Source organism: Meleagris gallopavo, chromosome 6, assembly GCF_905368555.1.
Source record: "Meleagris gallopavo chromosome 6, MGAL_WU_HG_1.1, whole genome shotgun sequence".
In the NCBI taxonomy this organism is placed as follows: domain Eukaryota; kingdom Metazoa; phylum Chordata; class Aves; order Galliformes; family Phasianidae; genus Meleagris; species Meleagris gallopavo.
This window is the reverse complement of record NC_139409.1, coordinates 51,120,718-51,144,497: the sequence shown is the minus strand read 5'-3', so window position 1 is coordinate 51,144,497 and position 23,780 is coordinate 51,120,718. Positions and strand designations below refer to the sequence as shown.

The 23,780-nt window shown below is 40.9% G+C and overlaps 1 protein-coding gene and 1 long non-coding RNA gene across 3 annotated transcripts in view; one reads left to right on the top strand and one right to left on the bottom strand.

Moving 5' to 3' along the window:
• Positions 1-23,780, top strand: part of EGFR (epidermal growth factor receptor) — a 151,833-nt gene that overhangs the window by 97,899 nt on the left and 30,154 nt on the right. For both annotated transcript variants that reach the window (XM_085226730.1, XM_085226729.1), the window contains exons 2-14: positions 7,947-8,098; positions 9,932-10,118; positions 11,023-11,157; positions 13,169-13,237; positions 15,866-15,984; positions 17,078-17,219; positions 18,045-18,161; positions 18,715-18,841; positions 18,941-19,014; positions 20,202-20,292; positions 20,755-20,954; positions 21,503-21,635; positions 23,211-23,310. In XM_085226730.1, coding sequence (XP_085082856.1) covers positions 7,947-8,098; positions 9,932-10,118; positions 11,023-11,157; positions 13,169-13,237; positions 15,866-15,984; positions 17,078-17,219; positions 18,045-18,161; positions 18,715-18,841; positions 18,941-19,014; positions 20,202-20,292; positions 20,755-20,954; positions 21,503-21,635; positions 23,211-23,310 — 1,646 coding nt within the window. The remainder of the gene's footprint in view (positions 1-7,946; positions 8,099-9,931; positions 10,119-11,022; positions 11,158-13,168; positions 13,238-15,865; positions 15,985-17,077; positions 17,220-18,044; positions 18,162-18,714; positions 18,842-18,940; positions 19,015-20,201; positions 20,293-20,754; positions 20,955-21,502; positions 21,636-23,210; positions 23,311-23,780) is intronic.
• LOC146544191 (uncharacterized) lies at positions 21,224-23,514 on the bottom strand. Its single transcript, XR_014884055.1, has 3 exons — positions 23,391-23,514; positions 23,020-23,119; positions 21,224-21,359 (listed from the first exon to the last, which is right to left on the bottom strand). It is a non-coding gene; the product is annotated as an uncharacterized LOC146544191 (long non-coding RNA).

Genomic DNA, 23,780 nt, shown 5'->3' with positions numbered 1-23,780 from the left:
GCATTTATATAAATATTTGTAGGCTAAAAACTGAGACTATGTTGCATTTGTAATAGCAACTGCTAGTCTTCTACTTGGAATCAGATGTGATAGGTTTATCTTACCCTTTTTGAGTTTGCATATGAGTGCTCACCTAGAACCAAAGCCTCAAGAAAGAGGCTCGAGAGAGAACTACATATGTAAAGGCTGAAATTTGTTATAACAAAAGGCTCAATTTAGCATAAATCAAGAGAAACACTTGTTTTCTTTTAATTGGAAAGTACAAATGGACATATGCAATTGCAGTATCTTAAGAAACCCTACATGGTAAAATGTTCACAGCATCATTTCATGTTTTAAATTTTGTTTCCCAAGTTTTAACTCATTTTGAGACTGTTTTAAACAATTCAGTTGTGATGTCAGTGGTCTCACATTTTCATGGGCATATTTTCTTTTTATTGTGCTATAAAACCCTGTTGCTCTTTGGATGTTGCTGGAACAAATGACAAAGAATGCATTTTCTCAGATGACAAGGCACAAGCTTGTCTATCTGTTGTCATCTTCTTGTTTCCTGATATATTCTGGTGTAGAGCTCAAAATGCCACACCCCTGCCATGCGTATCTCTCAGGATTAAAGTCTCAGTGAGCTGTGTTGTAGTTCTTCTGGCCACTTGGTGCTGGTCTCTACATAGACTTTTGGAACGTGTGCAGCAAAACTGGAGAGCTGAAGGGCTGTTAGCCAAGAGCTGTGCTACCTGATTGGCCTATTGTGGGAAAAGCAGTAGGAGGACCCAGGGTCTCCTCCTCGGATTCACACTAGGGTTGTTTTTCAGTACTGAATGAACTTACTTTCGTCAGTGTGTGAGTTTGACATGGCATAAAGAAACAAAGGTGAGATTATTTGATGTGTGGACAGTGCTTCCTATTAGAGACCCGCCAGAAGTGCTTGCATCTGCTATTACCAAATGCACCACCAGCACTGCCTTTTCCCCTTGATTTCCTTCAAGTTGTTTCTAAAATTTCATTGCTCTTTGCACTGCTTGTTGTTGCTTTGCCATGCAGTATGCTGCTTAAGACATGTTTGAACTTGAAGAGTTTTGTATCTTCGGGCATACACGTTCAATTGCTCCACTCTAAGTTGGGAACTATAAGATCATCACTGTGCTCTGCCAAGTTCACACAGAGAAAATGCTGTGGGGGAACTTCACATCCTTGGTTGACTTTAAATAACGTGTTAAGTGTGGCTTTGAGTTTCTCCTAAAAGCGTTGGGGGATGAATAGGGGAGATGTGTGTTTTTCAGTAGATTCAATCATTGGTGTGTAAAAGTTACAAAGTATTATCATTTCTGCATATGTGTTTGCACAGTAGTTGATTATATGAAGTTTCGTTGTCATCCTAAGTTCCTTGCTGTTGTAGCAATGTCTCATTGTTGAGTTCATTGGTAATTGCACTTCCAGTAAACCAAATCTCATGCACAAGCTAACTCCTAGGTAGGCAGCACAACTCATCAGTCTGGGGAACCCATCTTGGAGAATGATTGAAGCCAGGATGGGCATTTCCAGTGCTGCAAGAAGTTGCTTCACTAAGACTGGAGAGCCTTCTAGTGCAGAGGCTTCTTCTCTCAGCACAGCAGGGCACAGCTAGAGATGAATGCTGAGTGCAGGTCCTTACTTGTTTGGTATTTTCCTGCTGATGCATCCAGTGACTGTGGTTTCCTTCTGCATCAAGCCATGCACTGCTCACCCCTAAGTCCTTCTCAGAAAGATTACATCCTAGGTCCCCATTTTCTGGTCAAGCCCTACAGTCTGATTGAAACTTTGCTTTTGGCTATAATTCAGATAAATGTCATTCAGAGGGGTTGTTTTCTAAGTTATACAAATCAGCCTGTGCAGGTTACCTGCCTCTTGTTATCATTTAGAGCCCCAGAATTTGTGTCATCTTCAGACATAATCAGCAGTGATTTCCTACAGAACACTGACAAAGCTATCTGAAGAAAACTGGTCTAAAACCACATACCTTTCAGGACCTCACTAGAAAACCTCCCCAGGAAAAAAAAAAGGGGGGTTGGGGGGGCGGGAAACAAAGATAAAGACCAAACCAAACCACCCTCTTACTTACATTTTGAAATTGATGTTTTTATAGAAAAGCTTGGTTTTGTGCTCTATCCCTCCTACAGTAGTTTTGTAAGGCACTTGGAGGGAAACTTTAAATGCTGGACTAGCCCACACTGTCATTATTATTTCTTCATCTGTGTCAGTGAGAGAATTGAATCCCACATCCCATTCTCACTGAAGCCAGTAGAAAGACTGATTTCGGAACATTAGGAAATATACATGCTGAATTAAAAAATAACAAAATAATAACAAGAGAGAAGAAAAACAAAAATATTACTAAGTAATATCGAGGGAAAAATCATAGGGAATTCATAAGACAGAATTTCTTACTGTTAGAAATGCTAGAAATGCTTTTATTTTGGAGAGGTCTTTATTGAGGAGCAAGACGATTTTTGTATTATTACCTATTCTTTTAGATGGAGACACTCACAAGCAATCAGGTCATCCATCTGTCAAGCTGCCTCTGTGTCTGCAATTTAGGATGTGACTTTTGCCATCAAAGGGCAGATCTCCACTCCTAACCGGAGCAGGGGAGATTTTAAATTAGATTTAACTGAAAAAGTTACTTTCATCAAGTAAATAGAAATAAGAAACCATCTGGAAAAGATTTCTTTTAGAGCATAGTCTTGTTCTTTGCTGTGGCTCTAGTTTTGGGTCACTTTTGCGTTTAGCTTCCATCAAAGTATTTGTAAGAGCTCTTGTCATTGCTTTTTCCCAATGTGCCTAAAATCTGAATTAATCTCAGTAGTTGCATTACTCTAAACCACTCTTTTTGAGTAGGGACTTGAAACAGCTACGTGTCTGTTTTTCATGATGTTTCAAATTACCATATTTGAGTATGTGCAAAAATGATTGTATTCTGTGGTGACATTTCCAGTGCCCAAGTGCTGACATTAGGCTGGTCTTTTTAGCTGTTGTATACATTTCAACCACTGTTCTCAAGGGAAAACATTTGCCAGCTTCTGAGAACTCCTCACTTGTTTTCTATCTTTTCCTTTCCATATTGCAACTTTTCAAAGCACATTACAGCAGCTTTTTTTTTTTTTTTGTGTCATGTAGTCTTTCTACCCCCATGAAACTTACTCAGTATGAAAAATACACTCAAAACTCAGTAATACGGGAAGTTCTCCATCGCATCTCTCTCTAAAGTTGAGGAATATATGAAGTATTACTATATAAATAATCACATATAACAAAATGTCACTTTCTTTTTTGAGTCTCTGACATTTCATTCCTGTTTTCTTTGCAGAAAATATTTTATCAGAAGTAGTTATTAATTATGACAAATGTGTTGTCTACTCTCGTTCTGCCTCATAATCTTAAATGCTGTTATCTCGATCATTTAACAGTGCTAGTTCTGCACATACCAGGTTTCCACAACTATCTGGAGGGCCTCTGGGGAGCTGTTCAGTAGCTGTAAGGGAGAGCTTTGGGATTGGTTAAAAAAAAGTCTAACGTACAAGACCTGTCCAGATTTGTGCCTGAATACACAAAGGGATCCTCATTTAATTAGCAGGGGACAATAGAACCGCTTGAGTTGGAGGAGACCTCAAATATCAAGTTCTAAAAGGTCAGTGGATGCCCTTGTAAGGGGCGAATACATCAACACAAAACCATTCCTATCTGTGATTGCCCATACATAAGCATGTTGATTAGTATTTCTTACAAAATGCTTCTAGTTCACTTGAAGTGTTCTCTTCTTCACACTCTGGTTGAGGTGAATTAGTATTGGGCATCACTGATTTTAGAAGACCAAAAGTCATTTTCCTCCCTGGCCTCTGGAGGCAGCTCTGCATCTGGAACAAGATCCCTGCAAGGTACTGCTCTTCCAAGAAATGCCAAAATGAATCAAAAATGAACTTGCAAGTGAGAAGAAAGGAAATATTCTGGCAGATTAAGCAAAAAATCTCTTTTCTGCAAGTTTTGCATTATCATTAGAGGCTGGAAAAGATGCAGAAAAAAACATACATGTTTATTATACCAAGTAGAATAGAGCTATCAGTGATATATGAAGCATGGAAATGGACTGCGTGTCTCTGAAATTGCCTTATTATTATTTCAATGTGTGTGTCGGAGCAGCAAGAGGGTAAATCAGGGAAAACACGAACAGAAACAACTGATGATTTGGGGATTGGTAATAATTTGGGTTCAAAGCATTCTCCAGGGTTTTATCAAGTGTGGGACAAATATGCATGACAAGATTGGTGCTTCAGTGATCAGAGATTTTCTGAGAAGATGAAAACAGATTTTACTTGTATCTGTACAATCATTGTAGGGACCAGCTTATTTAATTTGAGATTGAATGAATTTGGGAAGATAAAGTCACTTAGCATTGCAGAGGGGTGGGTGCATTCTGTGCCCCTAAAATTGCCCGTGGAAAAATGTAATTTAGGAAATGCTTTCATTTCACCCTAGTTGTTTGCACAGCAGTAGACTCAGCAGAAACCAATGACCTTTTCAATAGTCCTAGAAGATGAAGAATCAGAGGGTCGCAGAGGTTGCATCACCAAGAAATGCTACTTTACAGCTCAGTTTGAGGTACAGTCGGAAACAAGCATTACTTTTAGGCCATCTGTTGAGGTAATACTGTAAATGACTCAACACTGACTCTACACTGACATTTAGGAAGTCCAGTACATATGCTAAGAATAACATCCCATAGAAATGAAGTTGCTCTCTGGTGTCCCAGGCTGCTGCCCTGCAGCAACATTTCCACACTGGCTGCATTTTTTTTACAGTAACACAGCAGATCAGAGCAAAACTTCCCTCTTTTAGAGATCAGCCAACTTTTCAGATCTGGATCTCAGCTTTTCTACTGCCTGGGAACAATCTCACCCTGAATTGCTATCAGAAAACTTCTCAATTTTTTCTTCATTCTCACTTTTATCTAAAACACGCTGGAGCCATGCCTAATGTCCTCATTGGGAATTTATTATGTGGAGTATGCTACCACACTACTCAGCAGTACTGTGGAAGGATCCATTCCCTCCCCAGACTCCTTACACTGGATAGTTTGCTCTGTTACTCACTGAAACAAAAGTATATAATAAATGTTGCTGGCATCAAAATCTGTGGAGAGCAAATAGATCAATCTTAACAGATGTTAAATCATAATGTAATTCTTCCACCCACTCATGCGTACATGCCCCACTTTGAACTCTGCTGAGGAAGGTCAGTACTACACTGTGCTAGACTGCCTCTATTGCCTGTGTGACCTGTGCAGATGCTTGGCATAGGCTAGAAGAAATGACCTGCTGTATTTACCTGATACGTGCAATCTCAGTCTGCATTGCCTGTTTCTGAAGATTCTGATCTGTAATTTGTCTTGTTTTCTTTTTCCTCTGGCCAAAATAGTGTTCATGCCAGTATTATATCCATATAATTATAGCATGTATCTTTTCAGTACACAGTTCTCATAAGAAGAGAAATTGCAGGAATAGTATTATTTGTCACGTACAAGCAAGTCATTCTCTTTTCTTTCGAAACATTTTATTTGGAAAATTATGCAGCAGATTAGCCCGAGTTCAGTAACATTGCTCCATGGATTTATGTTCTTCTGTTTGATTCAACTTTCTCAGCATATACTACTTATGACTCTGGTTCTCATTTGGTTGGTATTACTGTAACTAAGTTAACTTTTTTTATGCACTTAGATCTTTTTATGGCAAATAAGTGTTTGGTCCCATATGTATTTGAGCAAACAAAAAATTATGAGGGGAGCTGCTAGGGGGTGGTCAGAGTGCTTCTGACCATATACTGTTGAAATCTTACCAGAAGCAAACTGTTTACTTTTGCTACCCAGATCTTAACAAATGTTTGTCCTTTATCTTCTGTTTACTGCATAGAGGACATGATGCGCCTGATGGAAGGGACCGTATTTTGCATATGGTTTAAGACACGTTTGGTAGGAAGCCATCAAAGTTGTTTGCCCTCATAGGACAGGAGAAGATAGCAAGTCCTGGTGGACCAACCTGAAGCCTCTTCAGAGCTCATTATGTCTACTTTTCCTTTCATGACCTCACAGACTGGCAAGGTCCTTCTGCTGACTATGTACTCCTGCCCTCTTCCTCCCCTTGTAAGAGCTGTTTCCAACAGAGAAATACATGGGATACCATGATGATCCAAATTGATGAGCTTTCTTGAGCTAAAAAAATTCTTATTTCATTTGCTTATTTATTGTTCTGCACTATTAGGGGCTTAGATCAACTCTTTGGCATGATTCAGTGAGCAGTCCCATGAGAGAGGGAGAAGTGCGTGAGGAACCATGCCCTCAGCCTGCTGTGTCAGCCCTGAGCTAGAAAGCAGTGAAAAAGGCTGTGCTTTTTGGGTCAACTGAGCAAACTTCAGAGCTCTAGCTCTTCTGTGATCCCAACTGAATAAATCTGCAGGCATGCTGTTTCCCTGGCACTCATTTTGATGACCTAATTGTCTCTGGTTCCACAGCTGCATAGTTGGTAGATGGTAGGCATGGGCCTGGAAGACAAGGCCGTAGAGGGCTGCTCTTTCCACCCATCTTTCCATTCAAGCTGTAGTGTAAAAACTGCAGCTTCTGCATAGAACCTGTCTTGAGTTTTGTGTTCTTCCCTAATCTCTGCTTTTATCTTAGCTGTGCAATAACATTGCTTAAAATTCCAGAAGAAGTCTGGTAGGACTCATACTTTTCCAAACAGTGCAAGGCCTCTTCACTCGCATCCCCAACAGCAACGCATTTTCCAGCGCAGACCAATATGTGACAATTTTTCTAACTTTGTAACACTCAAAGTATGATCATGCCACAGAATAAGACGATTCTTGCTAATAATCTGTGGTTCCCGTATGCAAAAGAACTCAGATGCAGATTTTAAACATGAACATGTTTAAACAGTTAACTTTGAAACTGGAGCAGAAAATCCTGCCTAGGAAATTCTCATCCATTACAGAAATTTGAGACAAATATAAATAGGGTCATTTTCTACACTTGATGCTCTTTAGGTGGTGTAATCATAGTCCCTGTTAAGCTGCTCCCATGTCCAGTTGCCACTCTGATCACAAATACAGTAATTCTTATGTAGATGTATAATGAGAAATAACTGAGGAATGTAAGTAGATGACCTGTTTCAAACACAGATGAAGAGTATTTCGCCTGTAGTTCATCACTGTAGCTCCTTAATGGTGATGACTGTACTGAGAAGTAACATGTGTTCAATGAATGGTTTTGGCAGCGCATAACTATGTTTTTATCATTGATTTTTAAGTTATTTTTTCTACTAGTGAAACATCAATTGTTTGGTAAATCTTCAACAGGTGTCTTCCCTCTGAAACTTGTATCCAGCTCTGTCAAGTATATTTGTTATTTGCTTTATGGCACCCCATACAATGGTGTTGCAGTTTGTAACTAGTCTTTCTCAAAATTATGGCTCTGTGAAGGTATAATTTCTTGAGATCAAGCCTGACATACATTATAATAATGATGAGATGAAGACCTTCTTTTGATCCCACCCAAGAGCCAAATTGGGTTGAAGTTTTCTACCTGAAAGGTATTTTGAAGTCTTCTATGGGATTTACTTATGTATTACTCTCCCTTCCTCTGTATTGCAATAACAAAGATGTTTTAATGTTAGGTGGATGAGTGCAGAGTTTCTGGGGCTTGCCTGTTCATAATGCTAGTGCATCTGTTTGCCTAGGAAATGTATGCTCCCTGTGCTGTTGCCATTAGGTTCATGCACAGTAGACACATCTGTGTTTTCCACCGTGCTGATGCTTCAGTTATGGTGATTCTTGTAAAAACTGGATGGGCAACACATTTTGGAGTTGTTCAACTCCCCATAGTTGTTCTTGATTTCCTTCATGAAGCTTTCTTCTTTCTTCCACAGTTTGTCAAGGGACAAATAACAAGTTGACCCAGCTGGGGCATGTGGAAGATCATTTCACCAGCCTGCAGAGAATGTACAACAACTGTGAAGTGGTACTGAGTAACCTGGAGATTACCTACGTGGAGCATAACCGTGATCTCTCCTTCCTTAAGGTTAGTGGTTTCGGCCAACATGACTTGTCTTGATAAAGGAATCTTACTGCATTTCTGAGTGCAAAGGATCATCTAGCTATCTATAAAATGCTGTAGTGATCCAAAAACAGTAATTGTCAGAGATATTGCAAATCACAGTTGCAGCATGTCCGTAGGCTGCAGATTATGCTCAGCCCAATTACACAAAATCATTTACTTTGAGAAATAGCTTCTCAAGTGTTGACCCGACCTATTTTGGTTGCCATGCAGATGGGTTTGTAATTTTCAGAAATTATCACATGCTTACCCTTTGTCCCCTCTGAGAGGGCAAAAGGCTTTGTTATATGATTGGGCAAAGCAAATGGCAAAGTGAGTGGCAATCACTGATCGCAGACTTTGATGTGTGGAGGCTGTTACCGTTCTCTGCAATCTGTGATCCATTTTCACACATGATGGTGAGTGCCTCACCATCTATCAGCACCTGTGTCCCAAGGAAGCAGGCAGCTGCATTCTGCACCAGCTGTGTGCTTTTTGTGACCTTCAAGGTAATCCTCCGAACTTAACACACAGACTATTCCCATCACAACATTTGTTCTGTGCACAACTGCATGAGCTACCACAGCCAACTGGGAAGAGAACAGACAGAATGGATGTTAAAATGCAGCCAGAGCATGAGGAGGAGAAGTCTGTCATTGGCACCTCCAGATTCCCCACCAACAGACACTGGGTAAAGGGTACAGTTCTGCTCCCCCCTGTCTGAATGCACCAATGGCAGCAGCACTGCACATTTAGGGTTTATGTTTTTAAAGAAGTTTTAAATGCTTTGCTTTTGGCATTCCTGGTATGTCAGATTAGGATGTTTACAAAGAAAAAGGCGGGAGGAGAAAATGCATGTTTTACATGAAAAATGTGTATCTGGTACCAAGAACTCTTCTATGGTGGATCTGAATAAGCAGGTCAATCATCTGAGTTTAGAGAAATTTTCTTGATCTTTCCTCCTCAGAGAACAAAGAAAGCAAAAAACACTGCAATAGCAAGCATGAATATCAGAAAATAGTTGTTTCAGACATACAGGTTATAAATATGATAGTATTGCCATTCTTCTTTCCAAGCACTGCTTGACCATGAAGATCAGTGTCTCCAGGAACATAACAAGTCTTCTGAAAACTCACAGATAGACTTCATAGAAGAGAAGAATATCCTAAGTAGCCTGAGGGCTTTTTCATTTGCAGGGATTTTTTTTAGAAGATAGAAATGCACACACTTCACAGTACAAGACAGGAATTAACCTACATCCATGGTCAGTGCCTCACTTGTCTTGTAGTCCTGTAAATATCTATCGCTGGAGAGGGGATTGCCTGATCCTCCCCTCTGATGAGCATTAGAGTGCTGTTTAGGGAAGAGGCACAGAAGATAAAGTATAAGACTTAATCAGGTGAAGTGTCTGTGCTGCAAATCGTTGAAGGTAAATATTCAGAGAAAGCATCATACACAGCTAGCATATCATACGTGCTTGCCCTCTTCTCCTGCATCCTCTAAGTATGCCCACTTGCCCTTGCTTGGGAACAACATACAGGTAGTGACCAGCTGGTAGCTACTTTTAGGGTCATTTTATACCTGCTTAGCACAGTCAATCAAATGCAAAATACAAATATGAAGATGCATTTCCTTGGCTCCGTTTTTCATATAGTCCCTTCTTGTTCTCCAATTTACTTACTTCTTATGAGACTGTTTTTTTGTTCATTAAAATTCAAAGATTGTACTGGGGGAGTGGGAGAAGGATAGTAACCTTTTCAAGAGGTTGAAAGATGGTTTATAAATGCTGTAGATTAAGTGCCTTGTTTCTTCTCTCAGACCATACAGGAGGTTGCAGGCTATGTGCTCATTGCACTTAACATGGTGGACGTTATTCCCTTAGAAAACCTCCAGATCATCCGAGGGAATGTGCTTTATGACAACTCTTTTGCCCTGGCAGTTTTATCCAATTACCACATGAATAAAACCCAGGGACTTCGAGAGCTGCCAATGAAACGACTATCAGGTGAGACCAGGGCAAAAGTTGGAGGCACTCATAAGTAAACTTTGACCATTAAATTGTTGATATCAAGACCAAATTGAAGATCTTCTCTCAAAGTCAGTGCTTTAAAAACTGGATGTAGTTTTTCTATTTGCTTTCCAGCTGTACAGCCTTTTTCAGAACATGAAGAAAGTTTATAATTTGCCATTACAAAAGGACACGAAGTCCAAAGCATCAATAGGATGCTGAGATTTATTTGTATCCCCAAAATGGAAAAGAATCATCCACTTCTTATTTTTGATTTTTTTTTTTTAATTCTAATGTGTGTAATTTACTATTTTCTGTTAATTTCCAGTGGGAGTTGGTGGTATGTGAAGAGCTGCAGAGTTAGGGTCTCGTATGGTCTCTGGCTGATGGGTCAGGCTGTGCAAACCATCAGTGCTGGTAGATGCCTAATTCACCCACTATCAGAAATCACAACCACTGTAGTGGAGGCACTGTAGTGAATAGCAGAACAGGCCATATGCCCAGTCTTCTGCCATACTGATTTATTACAGACTTTGTAGCAGCACACATTGAAAAGAATTGTTTGCATGAGGAGACTGAATTGTGAGCTGAAGCAGGTGAAAACACATTACCTTCTGCTATGTCTGCCAAGGGCAGCGGCTTTTGGATGTGGCACTGGGTGAAAAGCTCTGTGTAGTGGCTTCTCAGTGGCAGCACTGAGCAAGTAACCCTCCAGAACCTGTCAGTCTGAGCCTAGGATTAGTGCACGTCAAGTGTGCCTGTGCTGTGCAGATTGGCAGCACAGTGTGACTGAAATGGAGAAATATGAGTTTTGTTTCCCTTTCTTTAAATCAGAGAGCGAGAGAGAGGGAAATACTTAAGAAAGTTGCTTCACTCATTAGTGTTTTTCCTTCTATGGCAGAAATTCTCAATGGAGGTGTTAAAATCAGCAACAACCCCAAACTATGCAACATGGACACTGTTCTATGGAATGACATCATTGATACAAGCAGGAAGCCTCTCACAGTACTTGACTTTGCAAGCAATCTTTCTTCTTGTAAGTATTAATTTACCAAAATGCTATGAGCTTCCTCATTTCAGAGAGAAGAGCCAGCAACCAAACTCTCAGCTTTGGTTTTCATATCCACCAGTTCTTATGCACAGAGCCATCAAACCCAGTTCTGAGGGAAATCCATTCAGTTCTTCATCAGTGACGTGAGATTTAATGTTTTGTCATGTCTAGGTCCTTAACTCATAGCTCAAAGAAATTTTTGTTGATTTCATGCAGTACTTAATGAATGCTTTTCTTCAAAGACAGCCACACAAGCACTTGCATGTTTTCCGGGAGTCCTTAAATTTAAAGCAGCTATACAGGCACCTTCACATTTTTGCAGTAAGGCACAATTTTCTATCAAGAATGCTGTAAAAAAAACTCCTATGTTTTGTGATGCATGAATAATCCTTGAAAATGTCATTATAAGAGGTAAATAAATTTGATGCTTAGATGAGCAAAGAGATACGCATGTGTTTAAAAGTTTGTCTAGTATACCTAAGGTAGGCTCAAGCTAATCACAGAATCACATAATATTGGGGATTGGAAGGGATCTTGAAAGATATCATGTCCAATCCCCCTGTCGGATTAGGAACACCTGGATCAGATCACACAGGAACGAGGCCAGGTGGGTTTTGAGTGTCTCCAGAAAAGGAGGCCCCACACCCTCTCTGGGCAGCCTATTCCAGTGTTCTGTCACCCTCAAAAGAAGTTTTTTCTCAAATTCATGTGGAACCTCCTGTGTTCCAACTTGCACCCATTGCCTCTTGTCCTATTACTGGATGTCACTGAGAAGTGCCTTGTGAGTTCTTGTGAAATCCCCTGTTACTTCAAGGAAAGGAGTTTATTTTCACTTCTGAGCATTTCATTTCTGGTGCCGTAAACTGGCGGGAAACATATTTTCTTTATCTTCTAGTTGTGTAATAGACAACTTCTGTGTTGACGTATTTGCTGCAGAGCCCGAATGTAACCTAGCATTGCTGCAAACAGTACAAGTCAGCACAGGAACCTGGCTCTCAATATCATGGAAAAGTTAACCTTTAACTTTTTAACTTTGAAAAAAACATAGTTCTTCAGTCCCAGAGCAAATCAATCGACTCCTGGACAAGTACTGACATTTGTTCAGCTATGTGATTGACAGTGAATGGGGGGAAGGATCACTTGCTACTAGCAGGAGGAATTACTCTAATATGACATGTCTCTTCAGTGTAGTAAATTCCAGATTAATCTGCGTAGACAGCCACTTACGGTCAGTGGTGATAGTGATCCTGTAATCTAAAATCAGTTATTTCTCTGGGACATTGCTTGACACTGAAAGGGAAAAAAAAAAAAAGAAAGAAAAAAGAAAGAGTATACACAGCAGGAAGAGGGAGGAGGGCAGATAAGAAAGGGATGCTTAGCAACAAGAACCCAGTGTTGAACATTGAAGGTGTACATCTGTCCCTATGCCTCTCCAGTGACTGCTGCATAGACCTATGCTGAGGGACGTTTTTGGTTGAGAGCAGGAGGAGAGCATGGTTCAGACAAGTCAAATTGTTTTGTGGTAGGAATAGCTGGCAGTTACCTGTGAATCCAGTTGGTTTTGTTTTCTTCTTAGAAACATGTTGTTCAGAAACATTCATTTCCACATGGCCTGCAGCAAGCATCTGTCTCATGCCTGAATGCAGGCCAGTAGGGACTTGCAGCTCTATGCAAATCCAAGCCTGAGAGCCAGAAGGACAGTTGCTGAAATTCCTGTACCTGGGAAAAATACTCCTCTTTTGTCTGCCAGATCAGCAGAGTATTGCACTTGCTTGCTATGAGGTGTGTAGTATTGCACATAGGAAACCAGCTATGAACAACAGATAAGGATTTTAGCTCCAGCACTCAAAATTTCTGAACAACAATATACATATGCTTCCTCCCATGATTTATTGAGAATGAAGGCACAAGGTTTTGTTTCCTGTGACACACATGGTGTTGTCATCCAGGTTTTAAACAGCAAATGTTTTTATAATACTCCACTCTTACGTTTTAGGTCCAAAATGCCATCCAAACTGCACAGAAGACCACTGCTGGGGTGCCGGTGAACAGAACTGCCAGACTTGTAAGTGTGCAGATTAATTAGGAATTATCTTGGTTGCTACAATCTGACACAGTAATCTTCTGCCTACTGAATAATTTCAGTACTGAATAAAAGCACTGACAGCATGTGTTTTACACTTGTCCTTTCTTCATCCTCCTATGCTCATACTCCTTGAAGCACAACACATGGCTTACTTCTCCTCACAGTCTTAGTAGGCATGATAAGTGTCAGTGGGTCTGAAACAAGTCTGCATCACACATGTGCACATATGGGCTTCCTGCTCTGAAAAAAACTGTCACGAAGATCACTGAATCACAGAATGATTTGGATTGAAGGAACCATTCAAGGTCACCTGGTCAAAACCCTCTGCCCCGGGCAGGGACAACTTGCTTAAATCCGATCATGTTGCTCGAAACGCTATCCAGCTCTGCTTTGAACACTAAGAAGTTTGTTTTATAGACACAAGCAATGTCACCATCATATGGGCAATAGCACTACATATTGTACTCAGAAGACCTTTTGGACACTCACTCATTTCTTAGTTTGTAGATTTAGATATTTGGGATTGTGAGGCTGTTCAGTTTTGTTGCATATGCTTTACTGTAAAGTTTTGAAGGTAGTCTATTTTCCTGAAATTACTAGAGTAACATGCAATCAGAGTTGCTTGAGATTTTGCAAGACTTTATTTCTCCTAAAGTAAAGAATGAAGAGGAAAGTTTTCTTTATACTTTTCTATAATAATTGGGGGAAAACACTGTTTCTAATTCCTCTTGCTTGCAGTTTTGCATGACCATGTAAAGCTCAATGGAAAGTTTGCTATACTTACACAAACGAATGCAACATTTTCCATTGTAAATAATGACTTAAACCTAAGTTTTGTGCTTCTAAGACCAAGTATATACAGCTTCTATAGCCTATCAAAAAATAAACGTAGAGCCTTTCTCTCTTATTTTGCTGCAAGCTTGGTTTTTTTCTTGTGCTATTGCCAAGCTCACCAAGTTGCTTTCAAGGACAGTGATGCAGTAACCCCACTGCTAAAACAGAATAACTGTTCCAGGGGCTTGCAAAACATCAAATCTCAATCCTGCAGACTTCCAGCATTTAAAAACACGTGCTGGCTTCAGGAGGGTTATGTGGAGTACATAAAATGAAACCATTTGCAGGCTTTGGCTCTACTCTTGAAACATTTGAGAATCTGAGCAGCTGAAAATGTATCCCACGTTTTCATATGTGGGGAAGTTTGGTCTGATAGGGGTCTTTTCCCTTAGCTGAATGTGGGATGTTCTGTACAAAATATAAATGTTTGCTATGATACATGTTTCCAGCAGGAAGCTTCAGTCAATAGCTATGAAGGTGATAAGCTGTTTTACTCCTATGCTGATGGTTATGGAAAAGTTGTATCAAAATGCTGTCCATGTTGAACAATGTACCTTTTTTTCCCTTGTTTCTGCGTGAACAGAGGAGTTTCTGCCAGAGAAGCTAATATGTATTGTGGAAATCATGTGTTTTCTTGGAAAGGCAATATATTGCTTACAAGATACAAGAAAAATGGATAATGGAAAAAAATAGTGTGGTTTAGGAAAAAAAAGTCATGCATTTTCTGATAACTCTCTGTTAGTTAACAACCATCTGTTTCTGACTTACAGGATTACCTGGTGGTGTTGTAACTCATTTCTGCCCAGCAGGGAAGCTGGTAGCAGTTACTGCACTGTACAGGTGCTCAGGTGCTGTAGTGAAGCACACTAGCAATCCCCCACTTTCTCTGTTGGGGACTCAGTCCCCAGTCCCTATCAGCCTGAGTCTGCTGATCAGTGATTTTATTGTAGAGAAAATGCAGACCAGTTTTGGCCATGGTAGTAACATACACTATCCATTAATTTCTGCATTTTGTGGTGTTGTGCTTTTTAAAATTATTTTTATGATTACTATTCTACCTGCTTTGATATTCAAATTGAGATAATATCTGGATCTAAAAAAATATTGCAGGCAGTTTTTCCTCTCCTGTTAAAAGATGACCCAGGATTAGCTTTTCCTTTGGGTTGCATTGGTGCAAAGCCTGAGGAAGTTGAGTAATGAAGATAAGATTTGGCCAAGGAATTGAAGCTTAAAGAAAATAATATTGTATGCATATAAGATCAGTTTATTGAGTGGATGTCCCCTCTCTCTGCAATATTTTTAGTCATCAAAGGAATCCTAAGACCGCACAATGATACATAATTTCCCAATTATAGCCAACTATAGCCCAGAGTTCTGGCAGTTCTGCTATCATATTGTTTTTCCCAAAGCTAGCACCAGTCATAGCAGGTTACCTCAATAAAGCAGAGCCAAGCTGAAAGTTGATTGACTCCATGGAGTTATTCTCAATTCAGACATCGATGCCAAAGGGGCCTGGATGCTCTTTCTAACCAGGGCATGATTTGCAGGTCTGGAGCAGACCACAAGAGCTGTATACATCCTCTTTTTGCCACCACCTGCATCAGCTCTTACCCTTCTAGCTTTTGCCTGATTTGTGAGCAGAACATGGGGAAACTAGCACAGATACTGCATCAGATGGTTGTTCTGCATTTATTGATCTCATTACAGCCTAAACGTTCCTCATTTCTGTTCTTTTTTTTTTTTTTTTTTTTTTTTTTTTTTTTTTTCTTTCAGTAACAAAAGTCATCTGTGCCCAGCAATGCTCTGGCCGGTGCAGAGGAAAGGTGCCCAGTGACTGCTGCCACAATCAGTGTGCTGCAGGGTGCACGGGACCTCGGGAGAGCGACTGCCTGGTAAGGATGCTACAGCTTCATCAGTGCTTAAAACCCTAAACAGAAGGGCAGGCAGGCAGCTTAATGTCCTGCAACCTTCTTCCATTTGAGCAAGCTTCTGAGATATGCTGACCCATAGGATGCCCTGTTGGAATGGGAGCAAGCCTTCCCTGAAGCAGGCAGGGAAAGAGGACACAAACCTTGCAACACTGGTCTTTAGTAACCAGGTTTCCCTGCCTGATTCTCAGTTGCTACAAACTTTGGGGGACCCTGGTGCTGTGGGTGGGAAAAGGGCAAATCCAACTTTTTTAGGAATAAAAAATGTTGTTGCATTTCTACAAGAGTTTTCAGGGGTTAATACGTGCTTTGTTTTTAACTTGTCCCCGGTTTTGCACTGAATTTAATTCTGAATTAAGTGATGCTCACACAATTCCCTCAGCAACTGTCCAGTCTGTGTTTTGTTGCTGTTATCTGTATTCTGGCCACCCTGAAAAATTGCATAGCTAGGATGCTCTTACTGGCTTACAAGGAAGAGTTATTCTGTCTCATCTGGAAAACCAGGGACAAATAAAGGGGAAAAGGGAATGATTATTAATTAAATGCTAGATTGGGTTGGAAGAACCAACTTATTCTTCATAAAGAGCTTCTAAGTTGTTCATTACCTGCAGCCAAATAGAATGGCTTCCTTTTAAAATTCAGCCACAAAAGTCAGTAATTGGCAGGAAAGAACTTGATTTGATTGAGGTTATTAAAAAGTGGCTGGCCAAGAAAAGTACTGTTTGTCTTGATCTGGTAGGGAAAATTTCATCTGAGGCATGCAGATTCGCCCATGTTCCCACGTGAATCCCAGCAGTTCTTCTCCAGAGTGCCAAGTTTTCTTGTTCAGAACAAAGAAGAAAACCTTACATTTGCTTTTTTTTTTTTTTTCAAATATCATACTAAATTGCCCAACCTGAAGCAACCTTTCACTTCCTAAGCACTAGGAACCAGCCCTGTAGATGCTCAGGATTCCCATTTGAGCTAAGTGAGAAGCAGCACAGCTCACAGAAGTGTTTTTAAACAGCTAATGTAAAGACCTTGTAACTTTTTAATGGGTGCTGTTGTTTGACAACAGGCATGCCGCAAGTTTCGGGATGATGCTACCTGCAAGGACACGTGTCCCCCACTGGTCCTCTATAACCCGACCACCTACCAAATGGATGTCAACCCCGAGGGAAAATACAGCTTTGGAGCCACTTGTGTGAGGGAATGTCCACGTAAGTTCATTTTTGCTTGCAGACAAAGAGAAGGTTCAAGGGGTGAGAAGGACCTGTGTCACCCTCTGCATTACAGCCCAGCACATTCTTGTTCTCTTCATTTCCCTGGGAACTGAGAACAGGTGACAAGTGTCAGAGAATGGCTTATGAAAACAAACAGCCTTTTAAATCTTTCTGAATCTGTCAACTTCCCTGATTATTAGCAGTTGAATTTTGACTTCCGAGGATTTTTTCTTAATGGAGAGAAAAGCATCTTAATAGAATCATCAACTCAATGGCCAGAGAAGACATATGGGATCAATCCTGTGGATTACTGACACAGTATCAACTCTTTACTGTTTCTTATTTAGTGCAGATGGAAAGTCGTTGGTTTAAACACTCTTTGAGAAGTCCTGTTCCTTTACAGATGCTTTCTTTCTTTCAAGGTTTTCCATGACCATGGTCTTTTAGACAAACAAGACTTAAGTGTAACAGAGGGTTCAGCATATAAACTTGGTATCCTTTTCTGAGGTTCATCATTGCCCTTAGCATGGGAGGATGTGTGAAAGTGAGGGTTCAGAAGGGCTGTGTATTGATTCAGATAACAACATTGCTGCAGTCTGTCTTTTGCAATGTTGTTTCACTCTTCTGTGACGATGCTCCTCTGTTACAAAATGGTAAAAGCACTCTATGTCTGTCTATCTTCAAAGGATGTGAAAATTAATAATTAATGTCTGTGTTTTGTGCATGGCCAAACGTTAAAAAACCTTATTTTACCTAGTACATGTATTGCCCCCAGTACATCTCTCTTATTTTTTCAGTTCTCTGTCATCCTTGTTTTTCCAGACAACTATGTGGTGACAGATCATGGCTCCTGCGTTCGCTCATGCAATACTGACACTTACGAAGTGGAAGAAAACGGCGTTCGGAAGTGTAAAAAATGTGATGGGCTGTGCAGCAAAGGTATAAAAAGCATGGCGTGGAACAGTAAGGCTTTGAGATGATAGATGATTTATTAGAATAAATAGATGGAGTTCTGAACTGAATTGAGCCCTCAAAGTGCAAATTCAATACACATATCCACTGCTAGTTTGAAGTTTTGACAGGCTGTTTTCTCAGGAAGCATGGCAGCAGAGCATGCTTCAGCTGGGATATACGGCAAGTACGCTTACACAAATAAACTGCACTTAATGTGTATCCTACGCATCAGCATCCTTTATTTATCCTTCTCAGTGTCTCATCAACAGGAATAAAATGAAAATGGGACAAAGAGAAGGGCATGTGTCAGAATGTGTGTGCGGAGATGCTAAGACCAGGGCTGCACAGGTGTGCAAATGAGAAGTGTTTTTCCTTTGGTGATTCTGAAAAGCAACGATCGGCAAAAGATTTGTGAAACTGATCTTACAGTGGTAGAATTGACCAAGCTTTTTGAACAGCAGTATTTTTGTATGTGTTTCCTTACATGTGATGATGTTTCTCTCTTCTCTACCAAACTTTTGTGTCCCTGTTTTAACAGTGTGCAATGGCATTGGAATAGGTGAACTTAAAGGGATACTATCCATAAACGCTACAAACATCGACTCCTTCAAAAACTGTACAAAGATCAATGGGGATGTCAGCATTCTTCCTGTTGCGTTTCTAGGGTGAGTTGCCTGCTGGTCACTGAGGACTGGAAGAGAGGGACTAGGGAGAAATTCAGGCTCATTCATTCTTCTCCCAATACCTCCTTCTGTTTGTTTCAGGGATGCCTTCACAAAGACACTACCCCTTGACCCTAAGAAGCTGGATGTCTTCAGAACAGTCAAAGAAATATCAGGTCAGTGACATGGGTTAAGCATGAGATATTATCTGAGTGGTACTGCCAAAAACCTAAAGCAAGAAGAAGAAAGTTCTCAAAGTTTGTGAGCGGAAGAGCGGGCAAGTGGTTTCTGTTCCTGAGCTTGCAGGGTCACTGCTCACACTGGAAGTCAGCAGCATCTTGCCAGTGTTACAACCACCCTGCCTCCCATCCAAGGTGTTTCTTTGGATGTTTCTGGTTTTTCCAGATCATCCCTCCTGCTGAATTGTCAGCCCTACCGAGGACTAAAGGTAGAAGCAATTCTCAGCTACCCAAGAAGTGTGTGGTGATTCAAGGGCATGCCACTCTATCTGAAAATAGCCAAGTGTTTCTATTTGTGGAAAACCTTTCTGCAGCTCCTTAGGGAACTATGGTCACTCTCTTGCATCGTCCTCATGGAGACACATGGAGACACTCTCCCCAGCCCAGAGAGCCCTTCCTGGAGATGAGCACAAAGTGGCCAAGAGCCACAAAGTACGAGAGTACTTGACTGCAATCTTGCACAGGCATCAACTTGAAAGTAATTTTGTTCATCCAGTTATAAAACAAATGTAATGTCAGAGCCCGTGGATATGACTCCAGGTCCACTTCTCTTTATCTCTTTTACCTGTCTTTTTGCCTTCAGGGTAGCAGTGACTAACCTCAGAGTTTCATACATCTTTGTGCAATTTCCCAAATTCTTTCTGTTCTCCAGAGTACCACACCTGAGCAGAGAAATTTGCTTGTCATAACAAACGCACTCTGAGCTGCTGACTGTTCTGTGCCGTTCCTGCTTTATGCCTACTTTTTCTCTTACCGAATGGCAGCTCACAAAGGAGACAATGCCTCTTCATGCTCAGGGAAGCCCACAGCCCCTCAAGCAGGGTATTCTTGTATCAAGAGCCATCAGCAGCAGCTCAGCGTGGCAGATGCACGGCCCCTGACACACTGTTCTCTGATGCTCCTGAGCCTTATGGTGGACTAAAAAGTAAACAATTTACAAAGCAGTGTTTACAAATATTCCTAACATGTCATGTTTAATTTTGAAATTCTCAGAAAAGCACGTGGAAAGCACAAGTGTCTTCTCCTGGCAGAAGAGAATCTCAAGAAGGACATTTCACCTCCAGTACTGACTGTGTTTGCATTATTATTATTATTATTTTTTAATCTTCTTTTCTTCATTTCAGGATTTCTGTTGATTCAGGCCTGGCCTGATAATGCTACTGATCTCTATGCTTTTGAAAATCTGGAGATTATCCGAGGCCGAACCAAGCAGCAGTAAGTAAATGACGTGCCAGGATGCCTGTAAAAGGAGCTCTGTTGGGAGCTGCATTTCTCTGAACATACCAGGGTGCCTAGCAGTGGGATATATGGGTGTCACAAAACTCATGCAAAACAGGAAATAGTCTGAAAGGTGCTGAGCACCATTTTGTAGCAGTAGAGTAAGATCAAACCTGCAAACCTAACTGTTGTTAGAGCCTGCATTCAGCACCCACTTGAGCTTGCCGTGAGAGGAAGAATGGCTTTGTGGACCAGCACAAAATAGCTTCTCTACCTACTGCTATCCTTATATGTCATTCATTTGATGGAGTGCATGTGTCCTGCCAGATTTAGTTTAAAATTCCCATTACAAAAAATTGATTGCACAGCAATACATACCAAAAGATTATTTCTCCAAGTACAACCCTGTTTACTAATTCTCTTTTTTCTGTGTCTTCAATTTGTCCATCTTCATTTCAGTGGCCAGTATTCCCTTGCTGTTGTTAACTTGAAAATACAGTCCTTGGGGCTGCGCTCCCTCAAGGAAATAAGTGATGGAGACATTGCCATTATGAAGAACAAGAACCTCTGCTACGCTGACACCATGAACTGGCGCAGCTTGTTTGCTACTCAGAGTCAGAAAACAAAAATAATACAGAACAGAAATAAAAATGATTGTAGTAAGTCAATCTGCTTTCCTGCCCTCGCAAATGCTCATGATGAAATGGAAGAGTAATTTGATGCAAAATTCATCAGTGATGCTGCTTTATTGAGGACAGTGAGGAGAAAGGGGAGTTGGTCCCATAGGGGATGTGGGCTTTATGGGTGATCGTACATCCTGCTATGAACACAGTGAAGGACAGAGAAGCCAGCAGTAGACATCAGGCTTGTTTGATAAAGTTAATCACTCAGCAGTGGTTCCTGGGCCAAAATCTATTTATTTCTCTTAACCAGAATGTGAATTTGTTACGTATCAGAAATGTGTCTCCTCTGGTACTGGTTTTGCTTTACTGTAGGTCTGGTACATGGTCACGATGGATCTCATTTTAATTTTGAAAGGCCAGAATTTGCTCCAGAAATAAAGCCTAGAAGTCAAGTTTTGGGAATTAGAAAAATTGTGATTATTCCTCTTCTACTAAAGTCATTCATGTCTGCTTTGGAATAGTTTTTTGCCACGCTGTATCTGCCCTTTCTCTTGCCATGAAGTTCATGGCTTCTCTTTTCTCAGCTGCTGACAGGCATGTGTGTGACCCGCTGTGCTCGGACGTGGGCTGCTGGGGCCCAGGGCCCTTCCACTGCTTTTCCTGCAGGTTTTTCAGTCGCCAGAAGGAGTGTGTGAAACAGTGCAACATCCTGCAAGGGTAAGGGGCCTGCGGGCCCTTGGGGGTTTTGGTTTTAGAATGTGTGTGATGTGTGTGGCGAGAAAGTGAGCAAGACATAGGGTCTTTGGATTTCAGTGGGTTGGCAGAGGTGTTAGCCTGAGCACTCTACCCACCCCCACCCCCCAAAAAAAAATAATAATAATTCAGGGATTTTTTCAGGCACGGGGAAGAATTCAGGCCCAGTTCTGAGCATTAGTCACACCCACTGCTCCTGAGCATCAGGCCTGCTGGGAAGCTATCAAGGAGGTTAGGCATTACCGTTCCTTCCCAAATGATTCCCAAATGAAAAAAGGAATTTAAATCCCCAATCTGTGCCTGTCATGTTAAAAACATCAGGCAAGAGTCAGAGATAGCTGTCATCATCAACCACAGAGGCAGTCGTAGAAACACAGCCACTCCCCATAGGCTTTCTTGCTGCAAAGGCTCTCCTTGTTGTACTCAACATGCTGGATTTGCTGAACTGCAGCACGTTTCATTAGATCAATGGGTACCCTGGTGTGCTCAGGGGCTGTCACTGAAGGAACAGAGGGATCCTGCTCACCAGCCAGGTTAGTAACTTGCCCTCCAACCTGCAGTGCTGCAGTTAAGGGAAAAATAGGCTTCACCTGCAGAGCACTGGGTGCAGTAATTCCAGGCAAAATATTGCTTCAGTTTTTCACAGGTCGAGGAAAGCATACCAGTGACTCGTATCAGGGCTGTGGCTGTTTTTTTTAGTCAGTTCATCATATGATGTAGGCAGGGAAAGCATGGCTAGCACCAAAAAATATGCTGATCTTCAGTAATGTGCAATAGAGTAATGCTTTGCCATCCACAGATTTGTTGATGTAAACACTTCTGCCTCTGTTTCTTACAAAAATCTTTAGTGCTAAACAAGAACTTGACAGGATGCTCATGCCCATGATAATTTGTCTATCAACTTGCCATTCAGCAGCTGTCTTTTTCATAAGTGAATTCCCTCCAGCAGCTTTTATGATCTGAAGGGCAGATCTGGGCATTTTTTGTGTCCTATGACATGTAGATGAAGTTTAATTAATAACTCTATTACTTGAAGGAGAACAGCATTATTGCTATTGAAACTATCTGCTCCCAACTTTCATATTTTAGTGATTAATTATGTGTTCTAGGGAGGGCATGAATTTAATTATCAGAGCATTGCTGTTTAACTTTCCTAATTATTATTTGGAGCTTTAGAAACACTTGAAATTATTTTGCTCATCTCTTTGCATCACTACCATTTAAAAGCCTCTGGAAATCTTTGAGAATATTCTGTGTCATTAGCTTAAAATGGAAAGTAAACTCATTTGTAGTGTGTGGCCTGGAGTGCCATGTGTTCCACTGCCATCCAAATTTCCCTTTCCCTTACCTCTCTGTTGAGCTGAGAAAGTGCCCCTGGTGTGCTGACATCAGGCAAGATGGTCCTACACTTCCACCTGTATCAGGACAATCACCCCAATGGATTCAAGCTGGAAAAGACAGAAGGTGGAGAGACGAACAAATGTTAAGCCTCACTAATTAGCTAGGGCTTTATTATTTCTCTTTTTTCTTTTATTCCAGGGAGCCACGTGAGTTTGAAAGGGACTCCAAATGCCTCCCCTGCCACTCAGAGTGTCTGGTACAGAACTCCACTGTATACAACGCAACCTGCACTGGACCTGTAAGGATAGACCTGGCTTAGCAAACCAGTACCTTGGGCTGTAGTTTAGTATAATGGGATGATCTTGAATTACCACTTACCCTTTGCCACAATCAGGCAGAGATCGGAGAGAAGGGAAAAAACAGTGAGCAAGATCTGTTGTTGGTGGAGAAAAAAGCCAGGAGAGAGAACTTTAGGATGTGTTTTTCCCCCATCACATGTTTTATCCACATAGCCTCGTAGTCACAGGCATTGTAGGGTCTTTCTTTCTTGTGTCTTTGTGGAAAAAAACATACAAAAAGAAAGCATAACTGAAGATATAGTAATTTGGGAATGTGTAATTATTGAACAGCCAAGTTAGCATGAACAAATTACACTTCCTTGCTCACAGGAAAAGGGTTGTTGAAATAGTGGATTAATATAGTAGCTTGAAAAGACCTGTTAAAATTGAGATTTAAAAAGTGCTTACTGAAAAATACCCAGGATATAGT